Source organism: Pyrenophora tritici-repentis, chromosome 9 (assembly GCF_003171515.1).
Source record: "Pyrenophora tritici-repentis strain M4 chromosome 9, whole genome shotgun sequence".
NCBI classification, from domain to species: domain Eukaryota; kingdom Fungi; phylum Ascomycota; class Dothideomycetes; order Pleosporales; family Pleosporaceae; genus Pyrenophora; species Pyrenophora tritici-repentis.
Window position 1 is genome coordinate 453,680 of NC_089398.1, and position 16,431 is coordinate 470,110.

At 51.9% G+C, this 16,431-nt stretch overlaps 6 protein-coding genes across 6 annotated transcripts; 2 read left to right on the top strand and 4 right to left on the bottom strand.

The window, feature by feature from the left end:
• Positions 1–426: 426 nt before the first annotated feature.
• On the bottom strand, positions 427–2,340 carry PtrM4_145370 (DUF1421 multi-domain protein; the record flags this gene model as incomplete). Its single annotated transcript, XM_066109810.1, has 3 exons — positions 427–803; positions 860–2,118; positions 2,168–2,340. The coding sequence occupies 3 exons, from the start codon at positions 2,338–2,340 to the stop codon at positions 427–429; spliced, it is 1,809 nt and encodes a 602-aa protein (XP_065959793.1).
• Positions 2,341–5,039: 2,699 nt separating this feature from the next.
• On the top strand, positions 5,040–5,276 carry PtrM4_145380 (Cyt-b5 multi-domain protein; the record flags this gene model as incomplete). The annotated part of the gene is made up of 1 exon (XM_066109811.1): positions 5,040–5,276. One exon carries the CDS (start codon positions 5,040–5,042, stop codon positions 5,274–5,276), a length of 237 nt encoding a protein of 78 aa, XP_065959794.1.
• Positions 5,277–5,675: 399 nt separating this feature from the next.
• PtrM4_145390 (uncharacterized protein) lies at positions 5,676–6,513 on the bottom strand (the record flags this gene model as incomplete). Its single annotated transcript, XM_066109812.1, has 2 exons — positions 5,676–5,680; positions 5,958–6,513. The coding sequence occupies 2 exons, from the start codon at positions 6,511–6,513 to the stop codon at positions 5,676–5,678; spliced, it is 561 nt and encodes a 186-aa protein (XP_065959795.1).
• A 1,226-nt stretch (positions 6,514–7,739) lies between these two features.
• On the bottom strand, positions 7,740–10,263 carry PtrM4_145400 (Tymo-45kd-70kd multi-domain protein; the record flags this gene model as incomplete). Its single annotated transcript, XM_066109813.1, has 3 exons — positions 7,740–8,121; positions 8,180–9,041; positions 9,102–10,263. 3 exons carry the CDS (start codon positions 10,261–10,263, stop codon positions 7,740–7,742), a joined length of 2,406 nt encoding a protein of 801 aa, XP_065959796.1.
• Positions 10,264–10,757: 494 nt separating this feature from the next.
• On the bottom strand, positions 10,758–13,466 carry PtrM4_145410 (DHquinase-I multi-domain protein; the record flags this gene model as incomplete). Its single annotated transcript, XM_066109814.1, has 2 exons — positions 10,758–13,258; positions 13,307–13,466. The coding sequence occupies 2 exons, from the start codon at positions 13,464–13,466 to the stop codon at positions 10,758–10,760; spliced, it is 2,661 nt and encodes an 886-aa protein (XP_065959797.1).
• A 618-nt stretch (positions 13,467–14,084) lies between these two features.
• PtrM4_145420 (quinic acid utilization activator) lies at positions 14,085–16,275 on the top strand (the record flags this gene model as incomplete). The annotated part of the gene is made up of 2 exons (XM_066109815.1): positions 14,085–14,150; positions 14,215–16,275. 2 exons carry the CDS (start codon positions 14,085–14,087, stop codon positions 16,273–16,275), a joined length of 2,127 nt encoding a protein of 708 aa, XP_065959798.1.
• Between the last annotated feature and the right edge of the window lie 156 nt (positions 16,276–16,431).

Below are 16,431 nucleotides of genomic sequence, written 5' to 3' on the forward strand. Positions count from 1 at the left end.
GGGTTATATGAAGGAAAGAGCATGATGCTCATCACCGATGGTGTATTGTATTTCAATCACATAACTCGATTACATACCATGTCTACATGGCACAAGTGATGTTGATGTCCCAATCAAGTGTGTATAATAATCAGTAACCCAGCCTTTATACGGGTTGCAAGCAACTGCAGCTGGATTCCAACCATGTGTGTGAAAGTAGAAAAGAAAAGAAGAAAAAAACTCCGAGAAAAACAGAGAAAGGAAACGAAAGAAGGAAAAGGAAAAAGGTGAAAATATAGAAAAGAGGCTCTCTCTGTATCTCAAATACAAACATCGTACACTCTCTCAATACGCGTACGTATGTCATGTTTACTCACAACAAAAGAACAAGAAAACAAAAGAGACATAACTGCCAAAAAAAGATCCCCTACGTCACGACTTCTCAATTCAAGCAGTCACCCTCCTCACCCACAGCGCACTCCCCGCCGAATGCGGATCCTCCCTCTCCCGCTTCTTCCACGCCCGATGCAACTTGAGCCCAACATCATGTTCCTCCTGCCTAATCTGATCAAGCTCGGCCTCAAACGCCTTCTTCCTCTGCTCAGCCACCCTCGCCTTTTTGAAATCCGTCAGCAGCGGGTTCGGGGGCGCGGCATTGTTCAGATCGCGGAGTAAGCGGTACACATTGTTCCGGCGGATGCGCAGGTCGTCTTGTTGAGATTCGAGGAGTTGGATGTGGTCGAGGGCAGAGAGGTGGGTGGGGGGTTGTGGAAGGGCTTTTGAGAGACCGGTGTTTGTGTTGGTGTACGAGAGGAGGGGGTGGGCTGTCATTGTTTGTTTTGGGGGGTGGGGGGCAGGATGTTTGCTTGGGGGATGGGACGGCGGCGGGAGAGGATCGAGTCTTTTGTTGTTGGTGGTAGTGGTCGGGTTGATGAGGGTTTTGTTGTTGAAGGAGGGGTTTGGATGCGTTGGGGTTCTAGTTGGGATTGTTTGGGTGGTTCGGGGGGTGAGGGTGGGGGCGAGTGCGTGTGTTGGTATGGCGATTGCTGGTATGTTTGGTTGCTGTCGTAGGTGGTCCACGAGAATCGGCTTTCAGGGTCGTTGTTGTACTTGTTTTCGTCGCGCAACTTGGATGCTGCGGTTGTGTAGGGCGGTGTTGCGGTCCGGTAGGCAGGGTGCAAGGGTTGGTGGTCCTGTGGCGCCGTGTTTGTCTCGATAACCGGGTTTGAGTATGCAAGCGCAGAGATTCCAAGGCCTTGATGTGTAGGAGATGTGGGCGAGCCGAGATCATTTCGTGAAGGCGAGTTCCTTCCGACTTTAAGCGGAACCGTGGGTTTGATGGGTTGCTCGTTATGCGCCTCCACGTCCCGCGTTTCGGACGTGACGAGTCGAGTGTCACCAAGTTTGATGGGATATTCAATCGTAGGTACAAGCGCGTTTAAGTTGTCGCGGTCTTGGCCTAGTGGAACTGGTTTGCGTGACGTTTGTACTGGTTTGCTCGCGGGTTGGTATTTTAGGGGAGGCGCGATTTCAGATCGTCCTGTTGCGCGTGCAAACGGCTCGACGGGCGGTGGTATACGTTTGGACCCGAAGCGGCCTACGCGGGCTCCAAAACCAGTGTTTCCCTTTTCTGGCACGCCTGCCGTTACTGAAACTTGATAACCCATCGGCTGAGTTGGCGCGCCCTTTGCGTAAGAGCCTGGATCGACTGATGCAGCTTTACCTGCCATGTTAGGCTCGCCTGAATACTCGTCCCATTTCACCTTGCTGTTCGGTGCAAGCTTTACATCCCAAAACTTTTGCTTTGGCACTGCTGATTCTCCATTTCGAAGGACTGATGGCGCTCGGCGCAAAACGGGAATGTGGCTAACTACGTGACCTTCTCTTTCGAGTTGCTTGCGGTTTTCGTCCATTGGCGACACGTCGCGCATCGAGCGGAACCGCCGGGGTGCGTTTGAAGAAGAGGAATACTCTCGGTCGGGTTCTGGAGAGCTAGGGGGTGAAATGTCGTCGTAGGTGGAATAAGAAGGGGCGGTTGGGCTGTCGTATGAGTACGGATTAGGCGAGGGTTGGGAGTAAATCGACGCAGACTGCGCTTCGGCGGACAGATAGTTTAGTGTGTACTGAGGAGACAGTTGACTACATAACGATCAGCGGCCGCGTAGACTAAAAGAGTTTGGGTGCTTACTATGACGGCAGCGGGGGGAACGCATAGTCGTTGTTACTGCCATTTTGCGCGTCCGTCACATGTCGATTCCGCCTGAGTTGATCCTCGTCATACGTGGTTTCAACAAGCACAGGGTGTCCTACCGGCGAAGGTCTCTCTTTCTCGCGGACGTGACCCTGTAATCGTTTCCACATAACGATGGCCTGCATGAAACAATATTAGCCCTACCACGTTTTGCTCAAATGTGCATGAGCATGAGAAATTGCACAAGACCACGACGTCAGCTCATCGAAACTATATACCGAGACTTGTTGTTGTTTATGGAACGCCAGTGAGCACCATGCATACACCAAAGGTTAATCGCATCAAGATCCCTGGCGGAGTGAGTTGGCGAAATCGGCAGTCGGTGCTGAAGATAGGCGAGAGCACCGTCTGTCGATCAGACAAACATACGGATGGCAACAATAAGTCGTAATTTCTGTCGCAGTAGAGATGTGTATCGAAAGTGCCCTGTCTTCAAGCTGACAAGCATAGGCGGCCCGAAATTACACGCTTTTGCTCTTGGTTTGCACGTATATCGAGTGCGATATCGAGTCGGTGAAGTTGAGAAGAGGTGAGGAGCCGACGCGCAGAAAAAGACATGATAGTAGAAACTCTATACATACCGGCGGATATCAGTGTAACGCGAGTTGGTAGTGTTGACAAGTGACAGCGAAGCTGTTGTTGGTGATATTGATGACGGCGCCGCGTGTCGGTAGCAATCACTCGTATCCCCTCAGGCGATACAGCCACTCCCCAGGCCTTAATCTTGGTAAAATGAACAAAGGAGGACGATCAATCAAAAAGCCAACCCAAAGTAGACGCGATGTGCAGGTAAAAGTATCTCAGTTTTCCTGCCGTGCTGACCGAAAAAAGTACTTCTCCAAAGAGCACAAACAATCTCTCAACACTGCGCCACCTCCAACGCACGCGGCGGCAAGATGGTGCACCGGTGCCGCAACACGTCTTGGTCTTTCAGGCAGCGCCAGCGAAGCGCCTTTGCCCGACTGTTTCGAGATTCTGAATGTGCAAAAGGCTGTGCGAGGGGCGGCGTGGGCGAATCAGGCCGTCCCAAAGTGGGGGAGATGAATCGCTGAGGCGCTGTTTCAGGCACGGGTTTCAGATAGGGCAGGGATGCACGGGGTGGGTATGTACGGCGGGTTCCTCAGGTTTGTGCGAACCAAACTATGTAAGATTAGAATGCGACTTTTTGTGAAAGAACACAAAGGCGGATTGAACAGATGGCTTGTTTGTTTGACTGAGTGATTGTAGAAACTGTGCCGACTGTCACTGTCAGACTGATAACATGACCTCGGTAGCTGTGCCGCACCACCTCCCCTTGACGGACACATTGCACTCGGAACCCGTTTCCGAAACTGCAATGAGGATGGAGATTCAGCAGATACAGATGGCAATATCTAATTATCGTGTCTCTGTATCTGTAAAACACTGACTAGGTGATGCATGCTCCGTGCGGAGATTTGCCATATACCAGGTACCGCTGCAGCGACGTTGTGGGGTGCCTCGGCCGGCAGCCGTTGGTGCAACTCTCCCGCAAATCTACCATGTTCTCTCCATATCACAACGGCTACTACTATAGCAGTACAGCCACCGGCAGTCTTGAAGTTATCTTTTGACGCTGGCTGAATGCGCTGATGTCTTTAGGTTTCCGGCCCACTCTATCTGTTTTTTCAGAGTCCTGTGTCTAGATTGCCACTCGTATAGTCCGTACACGCTCAAGCACACTCCAAACACCGATCCCAGTTAGTGCCAATGATCGTTTCGTACGAGGCGATTGGCAGTTCTAATCCGATAAAGTATAGACTGTAATTCCATCGAGGCAGTCATGACGAGGACAAATATGCCCAGCTTCTCCAGCTTCTTGTATGCCCTTCTCCTCGAAATTAAAACTCTATCACTACCTCCAAAGCTTATACAGCCTGTCCGCTTCATCCTAAGCCCTATGCTATTATCAAGCCCCCGTTGAAGGCCTCTAAGTGACAGACGTATCTTTTCGCCCAGTGGCTGGTGGGCGATGGACCGATAGGCTTAGAAATAATCAGGGAACGAAGCTTTCTCGCTTGAGCTATATGGACTTTGGAATAATTCCATGTCCAAGAGATCCAGTATCTTAGTCCTTCAGATGCTGGACAAGGAAGACTTCCCTGTGTCGGAGAGCATACGGGCTGCTGAACACCCGAGCACGAAGTGAATGCCCCTTGATATTGCCGTTATTATCGGGGCGAGTACTAAATAATCTCATCGGTCACAGTATCGCATAAGATATGAATAAAATCAGTGGTAGCATGGATACTAAGGAAGATGGATGCGAGTAAGTACAAGTACATATCGGGGGCTGAGAACATCCGATGCCCCACCCAAGACGCACGGGCCGCACTCCCGTTATCTTACTCGATGCGGTAACCACTATGTCACCTCGAGTTGTGCGAACGCCCGCAAGCACTTGACAACATAGTGCGAATAACCTCGTAGTCACATCGAGATACAGCAAAAGCCACTTCAAAATGGCAGACGGTACAATCCCCACCACTACCACCTCCACCACCCAAACTAACAACACCCAGCTCTCCCATCTCCCATCCCGGAACCAGCGGCAACACACGCGTACGCAAAACCCATATCACCACCCATCTAAACAACCTTCCGACTAACCCCTCTTCCAGTGCCTCGGTATTCACCCCAATCAACCTCGTCCTCCTCTCCCTCTTCGCCTTCCTAGTCTACCTACGCCTCAAACCCGCCGCTCCCCCAACACTTCCCCGCGCCCCCTCCCGCCACCGTCTTCCGCACTTTCACACCCCCCGCGCTCTTCCCCTACAACGGCCTCAACAACATGCCCGTGTACCTGGCCGTGCGAGGCCGCGTCTTCGACGTAACCGCCGGCCGCAATTTCTACGGCCCGGGGGGACCATATGCAAATTTTGCGGGGAGGGATGCGTCGCGTGGGCTGGCGTGTGGTAGTTTTGACGAGGATATGTTGACCAAGGATCTTGATGGGCCGTTGGATACGTTGGAGGATTTGGATGCGGAGAAGATGGAGGCGTTGAGGGGGGTGGGAGGAGAGGTTTGAGGAGAAGTATTTGGTAGTGGGGAAGTTGGTGCCGGTGGGGCATCCGGAGGCGGAGGAGAAGGCGTAGAAGGTGTGAATGGGGTATTTGAGCGAGGGAGGAGGGTATGTGGATATTCAGGAGCTGCAAAGACAAAGGTGCACAAGGAATGGGAAAATACGATATCACGACTGTTCCACGATGAATTGATAGAAGTCGAAAATACCTCGATTGAGAGGATCAACCAAACACAAGACAAAATCATCACTACATCCCATGTCCAACTCATCCATCAATCTCAATCTCCCCCCCTCAAAAACGCCTTGACTTTCTCCCCCCAAACATCCTGTTTCTTATAAACCGTCATATCAGGCACACTCCCCAATCTCAGCCCATCAATCGCCTCTGCAAGCACCTCGCCACTACCCTCATCCCTCAGCTGCTGAAGCGGATACATGTACGTCTACCACGCGTCAGCCTTCTCTCCCCACAACCGCAAAGTCTCCAAAAAAAAAGGACAAATGCCAACATACCTTGAACGCAAAAACCACCGCTCCCGTCACAGGAAGCCGATGTAAAGTCTGTCTCTCACACCTCAAAAACGTCGTCCTCAAATCCACCTTCTCCTCCTCTTCCCCATCCCCATCATCCTCCTCACCCTCCCTAACCCCCCCCATGCGCGCCCTTTAAGCAGAAAAACTCACCCTTCATACTAACACTCCAATTCGCCCTTTTGACCACTTTTCCAACCGGCAGTTTCGCAAAGAAGCGATCCATGCTTTTTTCTAGTTTAGCGGCGTAGCCTGGGACGGGGCTGTGGATGGCGGAGAGGCAGAGGGAGAGCTTGGAGCGGGTTGAGAAGCCGGCGGGAGAGGTGTTGATGTAGGAGCGTAGGTGATATGTGGGCTGGGAAGGGGTGGATGAAGGGAGGAGGAAAAGAAACTCCGTGTCGATATTCCCACCTAGGATTTCCAATGCCAGCTCTACATCGCCATTTACATCCAACGGTAATAAATCCCCTGTTACTGTGTTCCTCAGCCCCTTCGCATCCTCAACAGCATAAACACCAGGCCACCGTCCCGGTAAATACACACGAACCATCCAAGCATAAAACTCCAACACAGCCCCCTCTCCCTCTGGCGTCACACCTAATACTTCATGACGTTCAGTCGTGATGATCCGCCGTCGTTCTACCAGGCGAGCGGCGTAGGTGTTGTCGAGTTCGAGGAGGGAGGATAGGGGGCAGTTTTCCAGGGCCATGGTCAGGTGGTATTTTGGCTTGAAGGGGCGGAGTTGGAGGGGGTGTGTTGTGGGGAGGTGGAAGGGGGGTGAGGGGAGTGATTGTTGTGTAGGTTTCTGTTTTATTGCTGTGGGGGTTGGAGGTGGGTTTTTGGTCGTGGAGGGTTGTTGGAGGAGAGGCGGACTGGGAGTGTATGTTAGTATATCCCTCTTTGATCTGTTCTCATGGGAAAAAAAGATAAAAGACCAGCAACGCTAGATATAAACATAGACTTGTAACATCCGAATGAATGTAGAACAAACATACCTTCACACTCCTCTGCCATCTCCTCACCCCCACCCCCAAAACAGCCACCAGCAAAATAACACCAATCTGTGTATACCACTCAAACCCCATCTTTTACCGCGTTTACTACTCCCCAACAAAACAATAACAATGAACACACAGCAAATACACCAGACGTTGTCTTATAAACTGGATATCGAATACAAGTGTTGTCCCCACCCAAAGGGCGTGTTATTGACATACATACACACACCCCTACACCCCTACATCCACGCCAATCTACCGACCTACCCTATCCATGAATACCCGTCACCGTCCCAATCGCTTATCTTATCTTCCCCCAGCCCCTAACCCCAAGCCCCAAGCCCATAAAAACCTCCATGGGGCGTATATGTATGCGACCATAAACGCCATAAACGCACATGACATCAACAGGTGGGGGAGACAATTACCCATCCTGGTTGTACAGGGGGCCTTGGAACCCCGCGTTTGCGAGCGCATCGGCGCTAGTGTGCTGATAAGGTAAGTTAGCTGGTGCGGGGGTTGATATCTAACAAAGCATGTTGATGTTTATGGCGGCGGTGTGGAAGGAGGGAGATGGTGTTGATGATGAATAATGGATGGCTTAGTGGTGTTAATGTTGATGTTGATGTTGAGCAGCCTGCGCGCGCGTGCTGCGTTTCTTATCCAAACTATGAGGGATGGTGTAGCTAGCTAGCTAGTGGTAATGATAGTGGACGAGAGAGAGAGAAAGAGGAGCATGAAAGTATCCAACTCCCCGGGTGTGTAAGACGGAAATCCAAACACCAACGCCCCATCCATATCCAAGGTACAAGAACAACAAAGACAACGCCGCGCCAAATCCAAATGCCTCCAAAAAGAGAGAGAGAGCCCCGCTTGAAAAACACACCAAAGAAGCATGCGCCAACTAATGCAAAACAACACAACAGTCAATCACACCTCACCCCCTCGCCAACACCTCATCGTTAAACATACTCGCCTCCCATCCCTTCTCCTCCATCAACCTCGCCGCCTCCTCACTAACCCACCGATTCTCCCTCACACCACCACCCACACCGACGGAGCTCCTCGCCGCATACCCAGCAGCACCGCCGCCAGCATACGCAACACCCACACCCTGTGCAGCATCCTGGAACCCAAAAATACAGCCCCAGATGGTCGTAGCGATCCAGCCGAAGAAAGAGGAGATGGGAACCCACCAATCGCGAATGCAAGAGCGGTAGACGAGCGTGGGGATGACGTATGGGTATTTGGGGGCGTTTGGTTGGACACTGAAGGGGTAGGGGGTCGAGTATGCGTAGGTTGGGTGACAGTATATTTCACTACATCGTCACTGTTAGTACAGCCAGAGAATGGGATGGAAAGGTGATGTGTACGTACCAAGCAATCTCCTCACCAACCCACCACATAAACAGCGCAATAAGAAAAATACTCAACCCCGTAAGTCCGCCGCAGACTCTCCACCCGCTATGCGACGTATACCGTGACGTTTTCAATTCTTGTTCCCAGAATAGACTTTTCCACCATTGCCACATTGAAAATGCTTGCATGTGGTGAAAGGAGGAGGTACATGGGCAAGAAGCACTAATCACAGCGATTCTTTCTCCATTCTCGCCTTCTTCCACGTGTACGATTTGGTCCTCGACGCGCTTCATGCCGCGGCTGGCGTCGCGGAGGCTAGTGCGTGTAGCGCGGAGGTGGTCGGCCATGCGGTGGAGGTGGAGTGCTTCTTGTTGTCGTTGGCGCTCGGCTTCGTTGCGGGGGGTGCTGGTAGGTAAGGGGAGGCCTTGGAGAGTGTCTTCTTCTGGCGGGGGGCTGTTGGGTAAAGGAGTGATGAGTTCTTCGAGGGAGTTTATGGTTGAGTCGCCGTAGTCGGCTGATTCTCTTCGACCCTGGGATTTTGCGGAGTCGACGACGGCTTGGAGGGCGGAGGTGGAGACTTTGGGACGGATGACTCCTGTGGGGGGGTTTGGGGGTGCTTCTTCTGGTGCTTCGGGTATTGAGGCGGGTCGTTCGGATGATGCTTTACTGCGAAGACTGCCTTTTGGACTACTCTTTCGGGGCGAAAGTGAGCGTGATGATGCGCCTTCGCTGGTGACGGGTCTTGATGTGGTACGTGGACCTGGGGTGTCCACCCAAGCACCAGTCACCACTGGCGTCTTTGCATTCAAGACAGGCCGCTCTTTGGGAAGTGGTGTAGCGTCTACGTGCACATATTCCGCGTCATTGTCCGGTAACGACTCTGGGCGCTGTTCAGCTTCAGGCTCAGCTTCAGCCTTAGCTTCAGCTTCACGGGGTGCACCTTCCGGTTCCTGCTCTGGTAGCGATTCCGCCTTGGACCCTGCAGGCTCGGGCTCGGACTCGGCTGCAGGTACAGGAGCTTCGCTTGGGGTCTCTTTATCTTCTGATTGTGCGCGCTCCGCGTCTGGAGGCAGTGTCTGCGAGCTGTTTACCGATGTTGATGGTCGTGACGGTTCTACGCGTTGTGGGCTTGGTGTATTTGAGACTCTCGCTAACCGACGCAGTAGATCTTGCGAGTCCTCTCTTCGATATGGCATGCGCTTCGCGGGACCATTCTTGGCTGTCGCAATCACTTCGCGATCCACGGCAGCTATGTTTTCAGCGCTCTTGTACATGGCCACGGGCGGATCCTCACTGCCCATACCCGTGACCGGCTGCGACTTTCCCATCAACTGCCATGACTTCGTCCGTGCGCGCCTCGTTTTGGACGACGATTGTGCCTGGGCTGTTGTGTCGGCCGTAGCCGTGCTATCCGCTACGCTGTCGAGAGTCCGCATAGATGGAGGTCGTCGGGTTGTTTGTATTGGCGAGGGCTCGCGTACCCGCTCTGGTTGGGCTGCCGTGATTGCTTGTTCCTTCTGGGCCTCAATCTCCCTCTGCCGTATGTCGTCTAGCTTGGTGCTCCTGGGTATGTACGGCGTGGATGCGATCATAGAAGCTTCATTGAGCTCAAAGGTAAGGTCCCATTCTTGCGACTGGTCGATGCGCGGTGTGCCATGTATCGACGTCTTATGCGATAGCGGGCTGTTGTTGTTCATCGCGTCGTCGGCCTGTTGCTGCTCCTCCTCGTACGTGATTGTGCGCATCCAACTCGCGCTGGTCCTTCCTTTCCTCCCCCAAGTGGCCGGCGCATGTATGGCCGGCCCGCTCCTCGCGCTTCCACTGCTCGGCGGACTATCAAACTTGGGTTGCGCGCTCATCCCGCTAGCAGCCGCATTATTCCTCTCCAAGTTCTCAAGCGTCAGCCCCACGCGTGGATGTGTCCGCGCCTTCCTAAAGGCCTGAGGTCTGCTGCCCAGCGCCTGACTCAAGCGCCGCTCGTCGCGTTCATTTTGTATCATCAGTCTCTCAAACTCATCCGCGTCGTTTTCTAGTGAGCTCAGGCCGGATACGACGGATTCTGCGTCGTGCATATTCTCCTGGTGGTGGTTTCTTTCCTCCATTGCGCGATTCCCATTGGTTCTCCGACTGGTTGCGGCTCTTTCGAGGTGTGCGTAACGTGTATTGCCCAAGTTGGCTGACGGCGGGGAAAGCGGTTGGAGGGGCTGGCGCGTGGTCATTGCCGTGCAGTAGTCTGGTCGAAATAGTGCATAGTAGTCTGCGTCGCGATGGATACGTTAAATGCGGTGAAGTCTGATATACGTGTCGTTATGCCGTGTTTCGTGTGGATACAGGCGATGATGTATTGGCTGTGCAATTGGTGTCGCTCAATTGACGCGTCGTGCCTTTCACGAGCACGTGCGCAATCGATCGCGACAGGGATTGTGGTCCGAGCCGAGTGGTGTCACACAAAGTTGCGACTTGTGATATAGCTCTACCACTCATTATTTGCTTCTAGTGATCGACTGACCCTCCTTCGTGTTCATTCACTGTCGCATACCTAACATCACGGGATAGATAAGAGTGTAGCTGTTTCATATACACCGCTATTGTAATCTTATGGCTCCTGATCATCAATCGCCTTTAACCTCCTCCTCACCATCTCCATATTGCTGTTGCCCTGCTCGTCTCTCCACGCTCGCAACGCCTCTTCGCGCATCACCCTTCGCGGTGCGCGCTTGCCCGTAAACAGCTCAAACTGAGCAAAAGCTTGCTCGGGTATAAAGTCTAGACCGTCCATATATGTCCACAGCTTCTTGGGTTCATTCACCATTTGCTGCATCAACGGTGTATTGAGTGTTTTGTAGGCAGTCTCCATCACAACACCACCCGTGGCACTCTCCATCCACTGTGCAGGAAGGGTGAAATGTGCTGCTGGTCTATCATCTATCGGATCGGCGGGTATACATGATATGATGATGGTAGGCTGACGGAGATGCTCAGGCCATGGGTCTTCTCGCGACTTGAGAATCACAAAACTCGGCTGCCCTTTCGGTGTATTTGGCGATGAAGTGCCTACCGAGGATTGGGCAAGCCTGCTGAAATGCGCGACAAGACTTTCCGCCTTCTCGTACGTCCTGTTAAAGATGGCAATGTTCATGACCCCCAGCTGTAGCAGCGCATAAACAGCTGCTCTTGCCATGCCACCAGCCCCAATGACAAGCCCACAGGACGTGGGTCGTACTGCATTGGCAGGGGATAGGCCTCTTCGTACACATGATCGAAGTCCAATCCACTCCGTATTATCTCCGTAGAGCGCCTGAATCGGTCCAGACTGGTTGCGCTCCTGGAAGATCCCTAGGTCACTTGGAAGATTACCATCTTGATTTCGTCTGCGCACAGGTATGACAGTGTTGACAGCTCCAATAGCTCGAGCGTGTTGGCTTAGTGAGTCCACGAGCGCAATCACTTCCATCTTGAAAGGCTGGATGACGATAGAGCCGCCAAAGTTCGGCTTACGCACGAGCTCTTTGAGGCTGCTCAACGAAGGACTCTCGATGCGGATGAACTCGTGAGGCATGCCACATGCTTCGTACGCAAGGTTATGCATTGCAGGCGAGACACTGTATCCTATGCGTATGCCGATAATGTACATTTTCATCGGATCGAGCGTGAACGAAGTGTAGAGGGCTTTTGTCACTTCCTTAGCCGTGAGCCAGGAGTCGCGAGGGTGTTGCGCGACCGATGTTGTGACGTTGGCGCTGTCTCTTGTTGAGACTGCAACGACAGGAGTAAGGTGTTGATTGAAACACACTGAACGGCGACCGGCTCTTCCCGTATTGTAACAGACGATGGGGACTCCGGAATCATGCGCTGCCATCCGAGAGCTGAAGCTGCGAACTGAGATATCATCGTCGACAGAAGTTGCCGGCCGAGTGAAGCGAACGACAGAGCATCCCAGACGTACAGCCATTTCGTATTGTGTGACCCAAAAGTGGTCATCCCAAGCCTTGTCGGTATGCAAATGGCCAATGATCCTGGTGGTACCTCGAGTGGCAATCACATCGGCGAGCGCGCGAGGATCTAGCGACAAGTCGATAGTCGCGTATTCGGGTGCCAGTCTCAACCCATGATATACGTGTTGCAGATAAAGCGTCCGACTGCCATCTGCACTTGATGTGGGAAGCACATGGTATATGATGGGAACCACTGTGCTTCTCCGTACTTTTGACATGCAAGCGCTCACATCGTTCATGAGATCGGCAGTCTGGCTTTTCTGGCTCAGATCAAGAACAATCTCAAAGGCATCTGATCCAACTTCAAGACTCTGGATATTGGCATCTTCGGTCAATATGTCTTCTGTTGACACCTGGACTGCACATGTGTATTTCCGACGCTCGATCGCTACATCGGCGAGTGGGTATCCAGGCTCCAGTGGTGGTATAACCATCCTACCCGGACTGTTCGCATGTTCGGGAGTGGTGATTAATGACAGAAATTTGAGAAATGTTCTTTGTGCTCTCTTCAGTGTAAGGAATGCTGGAGCGACTGGATGATCAGGAAGCGCATCGGTGCTGGCAGTCTTAATCTCAGAGATATTGTAGAACTCGTAGTTGGAACAAGCTCGAAGGACAGGCGCGGTCAAAGATAGCATATCCTTGAGCCTCTGTAAGTCGGGCCCTCCCAAGTAGTTGTGTATACTGGAAAGGTCGCGCTGCACAAGGATCACCGGGTGTGTTCTACCAAAGTCTTGCAACAGAGCTTGACTTTTTCTCTCCAGAGAAACGCCATTGCAGACAATGATCGAACCACGGTCGTCTTCACGGAGAACAGTACGCAAAAGCTCCTCCTGCCTCAAGTTGTAGTTGGCAGGGCCGAATTGTTTCCGGTATTTGGCGGTAGAGAAACCTGTGGTCTCTAGGAACATATTGTCCATGTCGATAATGCGCCGTCTGCATGCCATTGAGGCAATGACTGCCAGGGTAGATTTACCTGTCCCAGGCATACCCAGAAGTACTATAGATGCATCCGTCTTGAACGCTCGGCGGCCAAAGCTCTCTGGATGACCAGGACTGGGGGTCGCGCGAGGGGTGGAACGGACACTAGAAGTTGTGGACGCTGCTGCTCGTTAATATGCGACCGATCAAACGACCGATTCTTTCTTACATGTGCCACCTTCAGGCATACGCCTTTGGTGAGATTCTCTAGTTCTAAATGTAGTGATGTCTTGCGGTCCCAAGTTGTCCTGGCGAAAGAGATTGTTGCCATCTCGATCATCGTCGCCCAACGACGCAAAACTGCGTTTTGTACCTAATGCTGCGGCCATATTAACGAACTGATTGATGCGATATGGTAACTATAGGAGTTCAGAAACAGGTATAGTAATTCCTGGCGTTGTTCAAGTTCCTTCAGGAAGAAAGGTATGTGCGCAGGTTACGGAAGCAGATGTGTTTGCATCGTCCAGAGGTATGCATGGTAGGGTCACAAAGGGAGGAAGGATATATTCAGCCTGGGCAGTGAGGGAAGATACCAGGAGAACAGCAATAGCTGAGTTTACGAGAAGGCATGTCGCGGTGGTGGTGTGGTGCAATGCTGAACTGAGCGGCATGTTGCAAGCTCCGGATAAGCTTTCTTCCCCACCTTCCCGAACTCACGCCGACGAACAACATCTCCCCACACCCTCGCAACCCTGGATATGCGCAAATTTCTAGCCGTTGAATATCGCTCTAGGCCCAAGCCCCCGGATTTTACGGTTGTTGAGCTCCGTGGCGCTGGTGAAACGTGAAGCTGTGAGTTTGCATCATGCGCTACCAGCGACTCTACATGAACTCATTCAGTCCCAGGAACCAATCCGCGAACCATGTAAAGACGTCATTGCTATTTGCATGTCTAGTCTTAGTTTTGATATCTCGTAAAGTCCTACCTACTCGCTTGCCACGGGCTCATGCTTGCACAAAGCCAGGCAAAGCGCCGTTCCGCGCCTCAGCCGGAAGAGAAGCCTGCCAAACGTGTGAGTGATTTCCATATGCAGGATCCGGATGAGTCTTGTACTGACTTGGGAGGTTTGGCACTAGACCCGGATATCAAGAGCATGTGACCAATGTCGCCTCGCACGTGAGAAGTGCGATGGAGTACAACCAGCATGCTCCACCTGTTCTGGAGCTTCAAGACAGTGTTCCTATACGGCAAATCCCAAGAAACGAGGTATACAGCCTGGCTACATCCGTACTTTGGAACTGGCACTTGCGTGGTTATTCCAACAAAACGCAGAAAACGAGGTTGCTCTGAACGAAAAGTTGGCAAAAGAAGGCGCCTCTTCACTGCTACTAAGCCGGGATTCGAAAGAGTCCAATAAGCTTCACAGGCGATGGCGCAAAGCAAAGTTCTACACGAATGTGGATAAACAGCTATCTGGTGGAGAAACTTCGAGGCATGAACAACCTGATGATCTCTCTCATAGTAGTGATGAAGGTTCCGACGCTGAAGAGGCTCCAGTCGCCAACGGTGGTCATCGTAGGGAACGTAGTGAGCATGCGCCAGCTGTTACCGTCTCTCCTGGTCTACAACATCCGTCTACGGCGCCACAAGTACATACAACACGCCCGTCAGCGTTGATGCCAACGGATAGCTACAAGCTTTTCGAAGTCTACTTCACCCACATCCAATCTTGGCTTCCAATATGTGAGAAGCATGATGTGTTGAAATCTGCCTATTCATACCCGTTACAGGGCCTCCTCGCAATATCCGAACAACCGGATTCTGGCTCGTATGCTGAGTTATGGAGTATCTTGGCAATTGCCTCGCTATATGATACGAGCACGAACTCCGAAAGCTCACTAAACACTCCTTCAGCAATGGCAGTCAAGTCGTACGAGAATGCAAAGTCTATAATACCCAGCGAATTGGGTCATTTTGAAGCTGGGCATATCACAGCACTTCTAAATTTGGCAGTCTTCAATATGGCACAATCACAAACCGGAGCCGCTTGGCTTCTCATCGGTTGTGCTTCGAGAGCCTTGAAAATAATGGACCAGCCTTCACTCTTGACTAACCCTAGACACAAACATATACATTACGGCTGTTTCCTGCTAGAGAACATGATTGCACTCCAGCTCGACCAAAGACCATATGTTCGAAAAGCCGAGCTCAACTATCTCGGTGCCATTGATGAGAACGGTCTAGAGGAGTGGCAGCCATGGTCAGGATTCGGTGACCCGTCGCCTGATGGAAGGAGGACGCCCCTACTAGCTCTCAGCACGTTCAACAGTATCCTCGAACTTATCGATATACTCTCCAGCATCCAGAAGCCAGATACTACATCACAAAAAGATACCGTCCGCGAACGTCTTGAGAGGTGGAAAGCGTTTCTGCCTACACAACTAGCATGCGTGGATATCGAGTCACCATTACCCTGTTTGACTCCACCACTGGCTCTGCTGCAGGCAACGTATCATGTTGCTTGCTTCGCTACGAATCCTTCCGACCTGCGTCTCAAGAGGCTATTTGATATCCTAGAGCAGTGCCGCCAACAGCTGGGGCCTCAACGCATACCACCTCCCATCAAGTGCTTGTTGGAATACATTCGCAGACAGGCTGCTTATTCGGGTCTAAACGATGCCAATCGTACACGTTTGCAGAAGCTGCGAGAGAAGATCATGGCACAATGGCCAAAACAACAGATCCCGAACACTACGCAAACACACGAGAGTACATTTATACCCTTCAGGGACCAAAGAAATGCTTTGAAAACAGCAAACCCAGATCCACTGCAATCGATCTTCCCCGATAACTCATCTGTGGCTCAATTACCCGCCGATACCCACAACGTTTTCTTTACAGATACGCACTCAACTATCGAACCTCTTCTCATAGCAGCTAGCACCTCACAATCAGACACACTTTATCCAGAACCCATCCACGATCTTGAGAGCTTCTTCGATGAGCTGGCGTCGCTAGACAGAGTAACCAGACCGGACAACCAACCGCAATTTATGCAGAACCTTGGATTCGGGCCTGAGGCTAGCATGGCTGATTTGTTCAGCGAATACATTCCCATGCAGTCATCTTCGTTTGCTACGAGCGATGTTACACCGCCTGTTCAATTCGACCAGTACGGGTTTTACAACGGGGGTTGAATATAAGTATGCAGGTCCAACATGTGTTTACCGTCTCTTTGAGGCGGCTGTTGTCTTCACACGGGGGAATCTACGATTATCTCACTTCAGTGTACTAGTCCTGACGCGCAACACATCTACCAACGTCGGAAGCCATCAATTATTCATCCAAAATCT